Source organism: Leucopleurus acutus, assembly GCF_964270905.1.
Source record: "Leucopleurus acutus genome assembly, chromosome: 18".
Taxonomy (NCBI): Eukaryota; Metazoa; Chordata; class Mammalia; order Artiodactyla; family Delphinidae; genus Leucopleurus; species Leucopleurus acutus.
In genome coordinates, this window is record NC_139160.1 from 5,641,733 (window position 1) to 5,655,909 (window position 14,177).

A 14,177-nucleotide genomic window follows, 5' to 3' on the forward strand; every position below is an offset into this window, starting at 1 on the left:
TTGGGTTTAGGAGGTGGGCTTTTTTCTATGTTTGAAAATTTTATAAAATGAAGTTGGGGAAAGAGAGATCTTACCTGACATTATCAGAACTTCCTGAATTAAACTTTGGAGCAGAAATATCTTCCTTGAAGAAGTCCTCTGAGAAGGCAGGAGTTGAGTACGTAAACCCACTATTTCCTGTCAGTATGGCATTGAGTGGGATATAGTCCTTGCCATCCTAAAACACCAAAGACAGGTGTAGTCACATGCATGTCTACTTCAGCCTGTTTCTGTGGGACACTGTTTCAGTTCAACTATGTCATTTCCACAATCTTGATTGTGTCTGGGGAAGATAAGTCTGCACGCACCCGCACACGCCCACACCCCCCCCCACACGGGTTTTCTTTTACTCCTGCGCTCAGCTATTAATAGCCTTTAAAATAACAGACAAAGAAGACACTCCCTGGACTTATATTGAAGGCATCTGGCCTTCTGATATTCTAGATAAATTTACCTGTTGTACGTTGGCTTGAAGCAAGTCGCCTAGTTTTTCCACAAGTTCTGCGAATCTTGGCCTTTCTTTTGGGTCTTTGTGCCAGCAGTCCAACATGATCTGGTAGCTGTTGGGTGAGAGCACAGCAGAGATTGCTGGAGAGCAGTGGGGAGTACATAGACTGCCCTACACACTGGCCAAGGGATGGGTGTTGTCATGGGTATAAAGATGATGCTTCTCGTAGTTATGTAGTGTTTGCTCCACTTTTAGCAGCCACGACACATAAAAAGGCTGCTCGCGCCAGGTCCTGCTGGTAGTGGAAAACACGTCTACACAGGCAGACTCTCAAACCAACCCCCCCGGAGCCCATGACGACCCAGGCTGTTGGCGGGAGGGGGGGCTGAGCTCTGAGTGAAGCCGAGCTGTCTGGGGGGAAACGCCAGTGGTCACTCGGCCATGAAGTGTCACGTCCTCCCCTCACTGTGCAAAGCAGGACAGTGTCCTTAAAGGTGGAAAGTGGATATAGACACAGATATCCACGGGTGAATAGTCTGCAGTCTTAGGAGCTTCTCAGGCTGGAATGAAGGCTCCCCTGGGCTCCTGCATGAGCACATGGGATGTCTCACCCCTCACAGTTGCCTTGCCGAGCTCAGCAGTGGAGGTGGGCAGGGGGAGGCACTGTGTACACGACCGACATCGCTTCCAAAAGGTGGACGTCCACACAGAGTGTGGGTAGCTCCTCGGGCCGTATGCTAGTTCCTTCACGTGGCTGACTGCCCCACCCCCAGCATCTCAAACTGGCCTCTCCCCGCACAAGGCAAAAGTACAGGCTGGCTTCTGGATATGAAACCATTAGTCTTAGCGTCCCAGAAGCCGACTCTTGTCCCGGGATTTAAACGTCAACAGGGTTCCTCTGTGATGCCCCCTGACGCTTTAGGCCGAAGGGCATCGGGCTCCTCTCTCAGTCACGTCTGCAGGGAGTAGAGGTCTCTGCCTGCCCCTTCTGGGCAAACCACCTGCCAAGCATCTGGACACACACTGGCTTAAGGATCTATTCTCTTTGTTCTCGGGATGTTGATTGTAAGTCATCTCTTCTCTCGGGAGATCCCCTAGAGAGGACTCTGACCAGGTCGGATCAAAATCTGAATGGGCCTGGACTCTGGATCTGGGTCAGAACCCGGCTGGGAGCCCTGCTCAGGCAGGGACCTCCTTTCCAGACCCCTCACCTAACCCAAGGCCTGCCTGTGCGCACTCAACAAGTGTCTGCTGAAGGAAGTCAGACTGATCTCCTAGAAGAGAACGTGCTGCTCCTTCCACGAATCCCTAATTCCCAAGGCAGACCGCAGACACGGCTGGGACCTGGGCGCTGCCGGGATGCGCCTGAGGTGACGCATCCCTGCTGCCACCTCTCAGGTGTGAGCCTGCAGGCGGCACCCACAGCTCCAAGTGTGTCTTAAGGCTATCCCTATTTTGTGTCAAAGTCTGTGAGGTGGCTGACAGGGAGAATATAGGAAGGTTAAAAAAAAAAAAAAAGAAAAGCAGAGTATGAGGAGGGATATAAAAATAACAGTGAGAAAAGGTTGAAACTCCAGGCAGAGTTAAGATGCACAATTTATATCATGATTTTGAGTAGTTTGACAGAGGCAGTGCTCTAAGCTTCCAGGCAGCTGGTGAAAGGAAGGAATAACCAGTTAAATGGTGCACATGAGCTGGAAGCTAAAAATAAACCAGCTACTTGGAAGAAGTATGGCTCTTCCCAGAACTGAAACCTGAAAGGAGGTTCTTGTAGACACCTCTCAACTGCATCATTATCATCCGAGTCATAATGACTTCATGGGATGGCCTTGTGCATCGTCTTTCAATGCTGGCCAAGTCTCAATGGCAAAAAATACCATTCAGTAAAAACAATTCTAAGAGGCAGAACAGTGTGGTCCAGGTGTGTGTGTCCAAAGGCTCTGATTTAACCCCAGGATAAAATTCTAGGTACCCAAGGGGTTGGGAGCACCACGTGGTCTTTAGAACATTCCACAGGCACTGGTCTTCACAAGCAAACTCTCCTGATACTTGGCTGGTGGAGCTGAGGTCCTCCTTTCTGATAGGATATCTGCTTGCTGGGTACTTAAGTCTTTGTTTAGGGACGGACAGGAGTTCATAAAGATCACATGTCTGAATTGCTAACTTTCCTCCATTTGTCCAAACTTCTGGGTCAAGACTTTTCAGAAGATGATTCTGGTTCCCTCCCACCTGTGTCTCATCTACTGGACCTGTTTGACCTAAACCCTAGGGGCGGGCTGTGGGTTGACTTGTTCTAAGAGTGGTGAGGGCCCTTGGGTGAGTGTGCTGTGCGGTCCGGTGTCAGGTACCACTGCAGCGGGGCTCAGCTTATAGACACCAAGGAGGCTGGGACTCTGGGCTGTCGTCGCTGCTCTCTGGGGGACACAGGACAGATCCCTTAACTCTCCCTGACGAGCAGTGCCTTAGAGTGCGGGCTCAAGGCACGTGCTCCTTCCAGGCAACCCAGGCCAGCCTGCTAGCGACCACAGGGCTAGAGTAGCGTAAGACAGTCCCATGTGGATCTCATATTAAGGTCCGTTTACACATCTTACTAATTTATTGAGATAGGTACAGAAATGCACGCTACAGAGGCAGGTGGTCACGAGACTCGAGTCTGGGATCCTCACCCCAGGGGTGTGGGCTGTGGCAGAGGCTGGCCTGTGTCTGCCTTACCTTGTCTAAGGCTACCTTGTCTAAGGCTCCCTTGTCTCTAGCAAGAAACAGATTCTCAGAGGCCACTGGAAGAACAGTAAATATATACACAGATATTCTATACAAGGCAGCCAAAGCAAGAAAGGCTTGAACCAGGCAAAAAAAAAAAGGGGGGGGGCGTGCCCTGAGAGTAGGGAGCATTTGGTCGAGCAGAGGCCCCAGGCTTATCCCGACCAGCATCACTTCGCTGCTGAGAGGCAGCTGGTGGGGGAAATGCAAGGCCTGTGAACAGGATTCTCCCAGGTTCCTCTCTGCTGAAACCAGCCGAAGGGACCACCTGCAACTCTTGCTGTTTTTTATTTTGATTCTTGGTTTCTGACTTCTAGTTTCCACTCCTCTTGCCTAAGATTCAGTGCAAATCATCTCAAACACCAAAGGAAAAGAAAAAAAAAAAATCAAAACATTCATTATTTCTTCCCTTATTGAAAGACATCTGATTAAACAGGCTCTGGGCGAGGAATGAGTGACTCACGTTAAAACCGTTTTACATCACTAAGTAAACAGGTTTAATAAAGAAAAGAGACACCAGTTACACCCAACCCCATGGCCCTTCTAGAAAATGAGCCAGGGGTGACGGGACTGTGAGAAAAGCTTCCTTTCCAAGCTATCACCCAAGCTCCCAAGGGCACGCCAATTTAGACCAAGTTCAGGTCACAGAACCCTAGTTCTGAGAGCTGCCCATCATCCTCACCAGGGCCTTCCCGCCGTTGGAACAAACAGGAGGGAAATGACTCCAACAGCTTTCAAACGCCGAAGGTTTGAATTCTGGACTTCTCCACAAACGAGTCACAAAGCTCCTTCTTTGTTTTTATAGTTTCTAAATTAAACTCCCTAGAATTGAGGGACCCTCCTTCTTTCTGTGGACTGGGGTACAAGTGCTACCTTATATAAAGACCTGAAGGTTTGATAAAGTCCAAGTGAGTTTTGGGCCCAAAGTTGATGTGAGTTGCTTTGGACCATAACCTGGATAAGAATTGGAAACACACCCTGCAGGTGTGTAGCGTGGTGCTGGGGGCTCTGGACTCAGACTCGGTTTGCTTAACTAATTGGCAAAGTGGCAAATCACTTAGGTGTTCTGTGCCTTGGTTGTCTCATCTGTAAGATGGAGATAATAACAGCACCCACTTTATAGGGTTGTTATGAGAATGAGGTGAATTAATATGTTAAAGTGCTTAAGACAGTGCCTGACGCTTAATAAGCACTAAATAACTAATAAATATTAAATGCTGTTGTTGACGACCGCAGTCATTACTGTTAGTCACTGGGAACTTGCTTTTGTGATTTTCAGATTATATGAAAAGTCCAAGGAAATATTTAATTCAAAGCATGAGTGGACATATTAGACGTTTCTTCTAACGCACATGGGGTATATTCCTAATTTAACAGTCCTGTGATCTAGGGAGCTCAGTCCAGAGGACCGCCTTTAAACCTGTCTCCTCTCTACTTAGCCGACAAATCATGAGACTTCTCAGAGGCTTAGTTTCCTCACGCATCCAATTCAGGTGAAAATTCCTGTCTGCCTGCCCCTCAAGCGGGCTGGGATCTTCGCTTAGAAAACTGTAAAGTGCAAAGTCATCTCATTTTAAACCAGACCTCCTGGTGTCTGCCCCTGTCCACCACGTAAAAGCAGGGAGCACTTGAGAACTCTCCCGCCTTTAAAATCGCTCTCCGGTCCAGCGCAGGCCTGGGGCTAATCCAGCCGCGTCCCCAGCTCTCAGAAGGGCCTTGTGCTTTGCTGGCAAGGACACCACGTACGACTGAGAAGGCCGGGTCCCTTCTCCCCTCTGCACTCAGGCCGCTCCCCAGCCCCGCCTCCGTGGCCCGAGTCCCCCGTTCTCATGGTCCCGGGTCTGACCTAGCTTGTCTCTGGGCCGTGGAGGAAAGAGAGGGCACTTTGGCCAAGCGCACACTTCCTTCGTTCCCTCCGACTCCTCCCAAAGGCCGTCGAGGGGCTCCTCACAGCCCCAAGTTGTGCGGGTGGGAGGGGGAGGGCCCCCTGTCTGTTCGGGAAAGGTGGTACCGCCGCGAGCATGGACGGGGCGGGGGGGGGGGGGCGAGTCCTTGTCTAGCAGCCTGACAGAACTGCCAGGGTCATCACCTTCCTGCCCAGGCCTCAGGGCAAAACACCCACAGAGCGTCAGGAAGACAGAGTCTGAGAGGGGCAAGCAAGCGCTTGTCCAGGTGGACAGCCCTCACCCTGGTCCTCCCGTCCTCCTAGAGCCACGGGGCCAAGCAGAGGGGCCCCCGCCAGCAGCAGCCCCAGCCGCCTGCTCCGCACAGGCTGAAGGTGCCTCGTTGCCCACGCGGGCCTCTGGGGAGCAGGGTTCCTACCCAGTCCAGACCCCCGTTCCTCTCCTCCACGTCTCCCCCTACGCTCCAGCCAGCCCCCCGCGGTCCCGGGTGTGGCTGGAGGGCCGGTCAGCTGCGGAGGCCGTGGGCCCACTTTGTGAGCGGGCACGGGGTCTGGCCTCCACTTCCCGGGCGGGCTGTTCAGTTGTGCCCGGGCTCCTAGCTAGAAGCTGCGTTCCTAACCTCGGCTCGCAGCTCCGTCGGGGTGGAGAGAAGCCCTAGGTAGGGACGGGTCCAGGACGCGACGCCTCGCTTCTGGAACGTGCTGCCGGCATGGCTGGGCCCCAGGGGTCTAGGCAGGGGCGACCCTGGGATAAGGAGAGCCCCCTGCATCTCCCAGGACAGGGGCTCTGGACGTCAGCAGCACGTCCCCTTCCTGGGGCGGCCTGGCCGGGGGTGCGGGGGTGGGGAGCCATGGGCTGGAGGTGACGGGGGCTCACATTTCGGGCGTGGCGTACTCCGGGGCCCGCATCCTCATGCCGTCCTTCAGGCGGCTGCAGAAGTCCTCGTCCATCTGCACGCCCGGATACGGGGACCCACCTGTACCGGAACACAGGGCACGTTATGGCCTCAGGGCACGAAACGCCCCGGGGGGCCATTCCGTGTCTCTTTCCTCCCTTCCAGGGGAGGGCTGGGTAGTGAACTCCTGGTGATGGGAACGGACCTCAGCGCCCAGCGCAAGCCCCAGGGCAGCTCAGCGGATCCTTGCTGGCGCTTGGCGCCCTGGTGCTGGTTGTCAGATGCCCGCAGGCCGTTCCCATGGCTGCCCTGGTCTGTTGGGTCAGGAGAAAGGGTGGCACCTGAGGGGTCCCTCCCCTCTCCCTACAAGGAACCCTAGAGAAAGCCCAGCATTTAGACTCCTTCCTTGAGTTAATGAGCTGCTTTTTAAAAAGCCAGTAGACTCGGAGGCGGTCACTGGTGGCTTACTCGCACCTCACTGAGAACGACTTGAACTCACTACTCTCGTGTGAGGTTCGCACAGCACTGGGGGACCAGTTGCCGTGAGGGGCCCGAGGGAAGGGGGCCAGGAGCTGCGGGACTGGGCTGGCTGCTGTGGGGCGGGGCTTGCAGGGGGCCCTGAGGAGCCGGGACTTTGCCTTTTGCCAGTTTTTCTGGGCAGGACCGCAGGTAACCGTCCCTCTTAGAGGGACTGGTGGCTGAGGGAGGGCTCGGGGGTAGCAGGCCCTCCCGATCTGCCCTGTTCCAGACCTCGAACTGAGTCTGTCTCAGCATTTGTTTGTCTGCACTTTCGAGTGATTGCTGTCAGGAGGAAGCAGCTGGGCGGCGTGCAGCACTGGCCCTGTGTCACCGCGGGGCCACTGTGGCCGCCAAGCTGCTTTCAAAGACTGGAAGCAACAGGTGCCTGTCATCGAAAGCAGAGGAATGTTTTTCACACATTACAGGAAACCAGGGATGTTACTGGGTGACTTTTTATTTGCTCTGCAAGGCAAGTTTCTGGCAAAGTCCGAAAGCCTCTTGGCTAGACCCGGCGTTCGGGAGGCCTCGGTGCGTGTCTGCGAGCAGATGGGGGCTCCGGGCGCACCTGTGTGCTTGAGCGCCTTGGATGAGGCTTCCAGCCACCGCAGCGGGTGCTGGTGGAAGCAGGGTAAATACAACCAGCGTAAACCAGTGTCGGGGGCTGGCTGTGCTGACATCAGAGGCACGGGTTGAGCTGTGTTTGTTGGGTCTTTCCTGGGAAATTCTGCGGGGAGGGGGGTACGCAGGGAGGGAAGAGGAATGGGTGTTTGAGGAATTAGAAGAAGGGGGCCGAGGACAGGGAAGGAGCAGCCAGACCGGCTGAAGACAAGCCTGACTGCGGCTCTTACTCCGGTCAGACCTCGTTCACGGCCCTACGAACATCTTTGCGGTGCAGGCGCACGTGCACACGCCACCCGCCTGAGCCTACGTGGGTGTCAGATGCTGATCTGCCCGCGGAGGCTCGGCAGAGGGGGCGGGCGCTCGGTTCTGGCTCGTCTGCTTGCGTCCTGCCCCCAGGTTTACCTAAGGAGAAGATCTCCCACAGCAGTACTCCGTAAGACCACACGTCGCTCTTAGTGCTGTAGCTTTTGTCAAAGATGGATTCAGGAGCCATCCACTTCAGAGGAAGTCGAGTCTAGAAAAGGGCAAGGGGGCCTTGAGCAGGAGAACGTGACAACAGAGCACATTCAACCCATGTGCCCACGGGGTCACCTCCCAGATAACATTTGGCCTATAAGTCATTTCCTAGAGCAGCGATGGTTTCCCAGCATGGAGGAAACTCATAACATGCAGTGTTACGCTGCAAGGGGGAGAGCGGTGCGCTACACCAATTCCTGTGATGGCAGCAGTTGTTCACTGAGCCCTTCCTACGAGCACAGCATGTCCTGACTCTGACTCTGTAAGAAATCCTTCTCCCCACAAGAGCTCACACTCTACAGAGACCTGGGAAAGAGTGATCTGAAGTAGAAGGCATCCTGAAACTCGATAATTTCCTGGAATTTTTCTTAAGGATTTTGAAAGGCATTCCTATTAAAAAAAAAAAAAAAAAGGATTTAAAAAGTCATTGAATGGGGGGAGTTGGCGAAGGCGCCAGAAAGAAGGAAGTTGATAGTTGATGGACAGTATTCAGGACGCCATGTGGCTGGCTTTCAAGCAGGAACTCCAGTGAGTTAGGCCCGGCCACTTCAGAGGGATGGGGATTGACAGGGAGCCTGGGATAGTGGAGAGACAAAGAGAAAAAGAGCGGGGAGGGCCAGGGAGAGGCTGAAAGAGACACGGATGGACACAAAAGAAGCACAGACTGACACGTGGGTAGATGCCATCTTTGCAAATCGGGGCTCTCAAGGAAAGCTTGTTGTTTTCCTTTTATAAAAAGAAACAGTGGGGCTGGGCTTCCCTGGTGGCACAGTGGTTAAGAATCCACCTGCCAATGCAGGGGACATGGGTTTGAGCCCTGGTCCAGGAAGATCCCACATGCCACGGAGCAGCTAAGCCCGTGCGCCACAACTACTGAGACTGCGCTCTAGAGCCCACGAGCCACAACCACTGACCCCGCGTGCGTGCCTAGAGCCAGTGCTCTGCAACAAGAGAAGCCACCGCAATGAGAAGCCCATGTACTGCAACGAAGAGCAGCCCCTGCTCATCGCAGCTAGAGAAAGCCCGCGTGCAGCAATAAAAACCCAACGCAGCCAAAAAATTAATAAATAAATAAATAAATAAATAAAAGAAACAGTGGGGGACTTCCATGGTGGTCCAGCAGTTAAGACACTGTGCTTCCAGTGCAGGGGGTGAAGGTTCGATCCCTGGCCAGGGAACTAAGATCCCACATGCCTCACAGTGCGGCCAGAAAAAAAAAAGAAAACAGGAAAAAAAACTGTGGAGGAGAAGTGGTTCTCAAAGTATAGTCCTGGGACCAGCTGAGGCACATTCTCAGGCTCCACCCAAGACTTTCAGCTGAACAGGCTCTCCAGGTGATGTGTGTGCTCGCTCAGGTTTGAGAACCGCGACTGTGGAGTAGTTATCAGAGCCCAGACACAGACTTAATTAAGGCTTCAGGGTAAAGGCCAGAGAAGAGGGGGCACAGGAGGTCACCCGCAAAAGCAAAAATAACACTATGTTCAGAAACAGGCGGGGAGGAGAGGCCCGTGTGAGCTGGCAGCGATGCTGGGTCTGAAGGCAAACCCGGGAGGGACGCGATTTCCTCCCCGGCAAGGTCATCCTGACGCCTGCCCCCGCCCTTCCTGAGATGTGTACACCTGCTGAATCCATCACCCGGGTTTATCTGAGGGGAAGAGTCCAGGCTGTTCTTTCCAGCGGCCCAGGGAACTCCCCCAGGGGGCAAAGGGGAGGGGACGCTGTGGTCCCCGCAGGGCCCACTGAACAGCGCTCCGGAGCCCAAAGGACAGGAGCCGAGCAGGGACAGGGGAAGGACAGGAGGAGGGGACCGTGGCCTCCCGGAGCCCCGTGCGAGGGCTCTCGGGTCCACGGTGCACACGGACCGTTCGCCTCCACAGAAAGCGCGTGCTGGTTTTCAGCGAGCTCTGCTGTAGGGCTTTGGTCTGTGGTTTGGAAATGATAGGGCCTAAATGAGCCCAAGAAACGTCCAACTGACTTACATCTCCTTTTCTCACGTAATCGGGGTTCTTATAAATATCCCGGGCAAGGCCAAAATCGCAAATCTTCACCACATTGTTCTCAGACAGCAGTATATTTCGTGCTGCCAGGTCCCGATGAATGCACTAGAATAAAACAGTGGCATGATCAGTGCATGTCCTCGATCTCATCGGCTGATTGCCTGCGCCTTCTCAGTGTTCTCCTTCTGAACTCGGGGATCCCTTTCGCACGCTTCCTTTACATGAAGGGAGCGGCTCCCGACGCATGTGGCGTCGCCCCAAACGTGAAGCACTTCTCTACCAGTACAGACCCCCGGAGGCCCCCAAGTCAAGAAGGGTCCCGAATCCCCTTTGCTACTGTGTTGCAGGACAGCATCGGGGAAACAGAGCTGGCCATCGGGTTCTCCCAGGGAGCACAACTTCCCCAAAACCTCTTATCCTGAGCTGCTGAGATCAGATCACGATCTAGCTGGAGTTTCCTGGGAGGACCCCACTGGGATGTATTAATAGAGGCCCTCCCATGGAGTCGTGTAGTCTGAGAGTCTGGCCAGCTCTGAAAACACGCCAGAGGACGTTGTGGAGCACAGGTGCCAGGTTCATCTAGTCTGAAACCCAGCGAGCTTTTCCCCTGGAATTGAGTTCTACCTGCTGGTACCCAAGAGTCACTGTACTCAAACTTCCTCATATCAGGATAAATTAGGTCGTGTGTTGTGAAGTTCACTCTACATTTAAGGACACACATACAAGCAAATACGAGGAAAAGTGGATTTATAGCACAGGTGTGTGTTTGCCCATGTGAACATCCACACGACCGGGCCTGGTGAAGAAGCAAAACAGTAAAGATCGTGAGGCTGACCTTTCTGGAAGACAAAAACTCCATGCCTCTGGCCACTTGAAAACTGTAAGAAATCAGATCTTCCATAGTGATGGGCTGCTTGTAGAAATCATCAGAATCTGGAAAGCATTAAAACCGTAACTGTTTGTAATGGCTCTTGTTATGCCACCAAATCCCAGTTTATTGGAACAATGTTAGCAAAACACGAAACAAACCAACAAGTAGATCAGAGTTCATTTTTGAGAGCATTTTTGAGTTTCAACATGAATATCGAGATTTTTCCAGGCCTCTAGCCCATTTTGCCCAAGCACGGGGGGCAGGGGATGATCCATGAAGACAGAAAGGCCGGAGGGGAGACAATTGTACAGTTCCCTGTCAAAATTAGTAACTCTATAAATAATCTAAATTCAAATCTTATCTCCCCAGGACATTACGCTTCGAGTCTCCCACGGGTGTTTACTAGGGTGATAAATAAGAAAACTATTTCAGAGATGCACAGTGTGCTGTAAAAATATCCCAGACTGTAGGACAGGAAGGAATTAATACCTACCCTCCTCTTCCTCGGCATCACTCAGACTTTTATCCTCCTGAAACCCGGAGCTTGCGAAGCTCTCGCTGCTGGTAACACTATCTAGTCTTTGTTTCTCGCCCTGCTCCAGGTCTGGCTCCATTTTCTCTTTCTTAGGCTCCACGTGTAAGGCTGCATCCTTTAACAGACCAAGAAAGACACAGATGAAAGGGACAGAACAGTAACGGGGAGACCAGTCCCTCAAGCTGGCACTCGCCTGCCCTAGGAGAATGTCGTCCGACAAAATGGATAGTAAATTAGTAGCCTGGCTTCGCCTGGGGTTGTGGAGTCTCTTCTGCTCTTGGGCTCCCTGACAGCATCTCGGGGAGGATAAAGGAATATCCACAGCAGCTGCTATTAACTGAGAGCTCACTCGGTGTGAGCCAGTGCACTAAGAATCTTTGGGACATTTTCTCTTTTAATCTTTCCAACAATTTTATGAAGTAGTTCTTGCTTGTAATACACGAGGGAATTATGTTCAGAGAAGTCAGGTAATCGAAGTCACATGCAGCTAGTAAATGGCAAAGCTTGAACCCAGGTTCGGCCAACTCCAATCTATGCCCTTGAGCACTTTTCCATGCCGTGCGCCATCTTGTGAAAGAGGATACGGGATGACAGAAAAGGATCCCCGGTCAACTCGGGGCCTTTGTAATCCCCGGGAGGAGTAATAGGAGAAGGCTGCAGTTACCAATTTCTCTGGTTTCCTTGGAGAAGGAGGGAGCATGAACGTTTCCTTGTCTCCCCTGCATTCAGAACAGAGATAGAGTTTGATGCTAACGAAGGTAGAAAAGGCCTTTCACCCTGGACTGGGCCTCTAAGCCCTGGTGTGTAGCTGGTTCTTTCATTGACCATGTGATCTTGAACAAACCACCTTGCTTTTCTGGGTTTCCTTTCTCTCATCGGAAGAGCTCGATCATCTTATTACGTTTTGACTCACGGGAAAGGAGTTGTTGATTCAGGGTGGAACCAGAAAAGATTTTTATCACGTTTTCGTAATTCACCTAATCACTGTGACACTAGAAACAGGACTCCCAGTGGCTTCATGACTCGACCGAGTACCTGGCTCAGTCCTGCTAGATGGCAGTGCCAGACAGGGTCGGAGAGGGACTGGGGTTCAGTGGTGTCCCCCGATCCACCCGCCCTTCGGGGCAGGGCTGAGATTCCCCAGGCTCCCCATCCTTCCGTGGCTTTTCCTGGAAGTGTCACAAAGTGGGAACGGTCCCTCCACTAGAGGGCGCCGTGGGAGCAAGCAGAGGACAGAGGAGGCTGCTTCAGCCTGACAAACCCTGGAAGCGTGGAGGGTCCCCGGCTCCTGCCCCCCCGACAGGAGACCCTCCTGTGCCGCAGAAGGGGAGTCAGGCCTCAGAGGGAACCCCGACTGCCGTCCAGGTGACCTACCTGAGTGGAGGTGGAGATCGTAACTCTTGGTTATTACGTGTCCCCGAGGCAGTTAGACTCGATTCTGCTCAGTGGGGGACAGAAATTGTATTTTCCACAAGACCCTTCCCAGGACAGAAGGCAGCAGCGGAAGGGGGCTGGCAAAGATGCTGGGGTGAAAAGGGCTCGAGTCTTTGGCGTGACTCCAAGGACCGTAACTCAAGACTCCTTCACCCCTCCCTGACTCCCAATCAACGGTATATTTAGTTTTTGCTTATTGGTAACCATTTCTGGTAAACGTTGATTTATTGAACTTTTGCGGCTCTGACAGAATACAGGGAATTTATTACATATAATATGTAAAGATCCTAGTGAACTTATTGGAAAATGAAATATCCCTTTTCTGTTTGGCCATTTGGTTTTTCCTTTAGGTTCCAAATATGAAACACAGCCGTGTGTTTTCCACGAAAACACTAAGCTCCACCAAGAGGGAGGTGAATCATTAAATATAGCCAGAGAAGGAAGCAATCTCTTCAAACAAAGGACGCACGAACCCAAACGTTCCATCCTGCCCGGGTCCCTGGGGTATTCTTGCTGGATTAGTTCTTCCTGAAGCCAGCCCAGGATTTCAGGACTGAGGAGAATTTGTACTGCTCTCAGCCCAGGGCACCAGTCTCCCCTTTTTCTTATGTTTTTTCCCCTCTTTACCCAGTGCAGTGATGGAAAAAGCATTGAGGTGGGGGGGGGGGGAGTCAGGAGAGCCGGGTTTTCTCCTCGACGTCACCTCTTGCCTTGTGTGTCCTTAAGGCCAGTCACTTGACTTTTCTGGGCATGTCGGTAATGCGAGCGTGTAGGCTAGCTGGTCACAAAGTTCCCTTTCAGCTTCAAGAGTCTCATTAGAGGGCATGGTTTAAAATGGGGAAAGTACGTTCTTGCGTATATGTTGCCAGTCTGGTAGAAAACCTGTGTCTCTGGTTGGATCAGAGGCTGAGAGAATGGGCCAGCTGTCCAGTGGGTCTTCTTCGTGTGCCCCATGAGAATCTCACTCGCATGACAGAGATGGGCATCGTTCTTGGGTGTCGCATACCTTATCCGTCATCCAGATCATATAGATCAGTGGCACTAAGTTAGATTCACCCAGTCTTTCTATCTCGGTGGATCAATGATGATGATGATGGTAATTAACATTTATGGAGAGATGAACGGAATTTGATTCAACAGTTCCGTCAGCTGGGTTCTATTATTATCTCCACTTAATAAATGAGGAAACTGAAACTTAGAGAGACTGAGTAACGTGCCCAAGGTCCCAGATTTCTTGAGTGGCAGAGATAGGATTTAAATCCAGGAAGTCTGAGCCTGGACTCGGAGCGCTTAAACCACCGTGCTACGTGGATTCACCAGCGACACTGCTATTACAGGTTAATAATGTCAAACCATTGTCTCGTGGGCTTCTCTAGTCCAGAGAAGGACACACCATTGGTGAAATAGGTCACATTGGCAAAGGTTTATTAAGCTCTCCTTCACTCAGTAATCCCTTTTAAACTCTGTTTGCGTTCAGGACTTGGACCCTTGTGTTCCTTTTATTACATAGCTTTGTTTTGGTGGGTAAGGCCGGTTCAGTATGTGTATAGGGGTGACATCGGTGGTGAAGGTGTGGGGAAGTGGGAGAAGAGGCAGTGGGGAGGGAAGAAAAAGATTTCTCTGGCCCCATCACTGTTC

At 52.3% G+C, this 14,177-nt stretch overlaps 1 protein-coding gene across 1 annotated transcript in view; it reads right to left on the reverse strand.

Moving 5' to 3' along the window:
* The window catches only part of FLT1 (fms related receptor tyrosine kinase 1), a 170,555-nt gene that overhangs the window by 6,844 nt on the left and 149,534 nt on the right, over positions 1 to 14,177 (reverse strand). The window contains exons 21-27 of the mRNA XM_082859298.1: positions 11,064 to 11,220; positions 10,535 to 10,632; positions 9,682 to 9,804; positions 7,589 to 7,700; positions 6,028 to 6,127; positions 494 to 599; positions 75 to 217 (exon numbers count right to left, since the gene is read on the reverse strand). Coding sequence (XP_082715424.1) covers positions 75 to 217; positions 494 to 599; positions 6,028 to 6,127; positions 7,589 to 7,700; positions 9,682 to 9,804; positions 10,535 to 10,632; positions 11,064 to 11,220 — 839 coding nt within the window. The remainder of the gene's footprint in view (positions 1 to 74; positions 218 to 493; positions 600 to 6,027; positions 6,128 to 7,588; positions 7,701 to 9,681; positions 9,805 to 10,534; positions 10,633 to 11,063; positions 11,221 to 14,177) is intronic.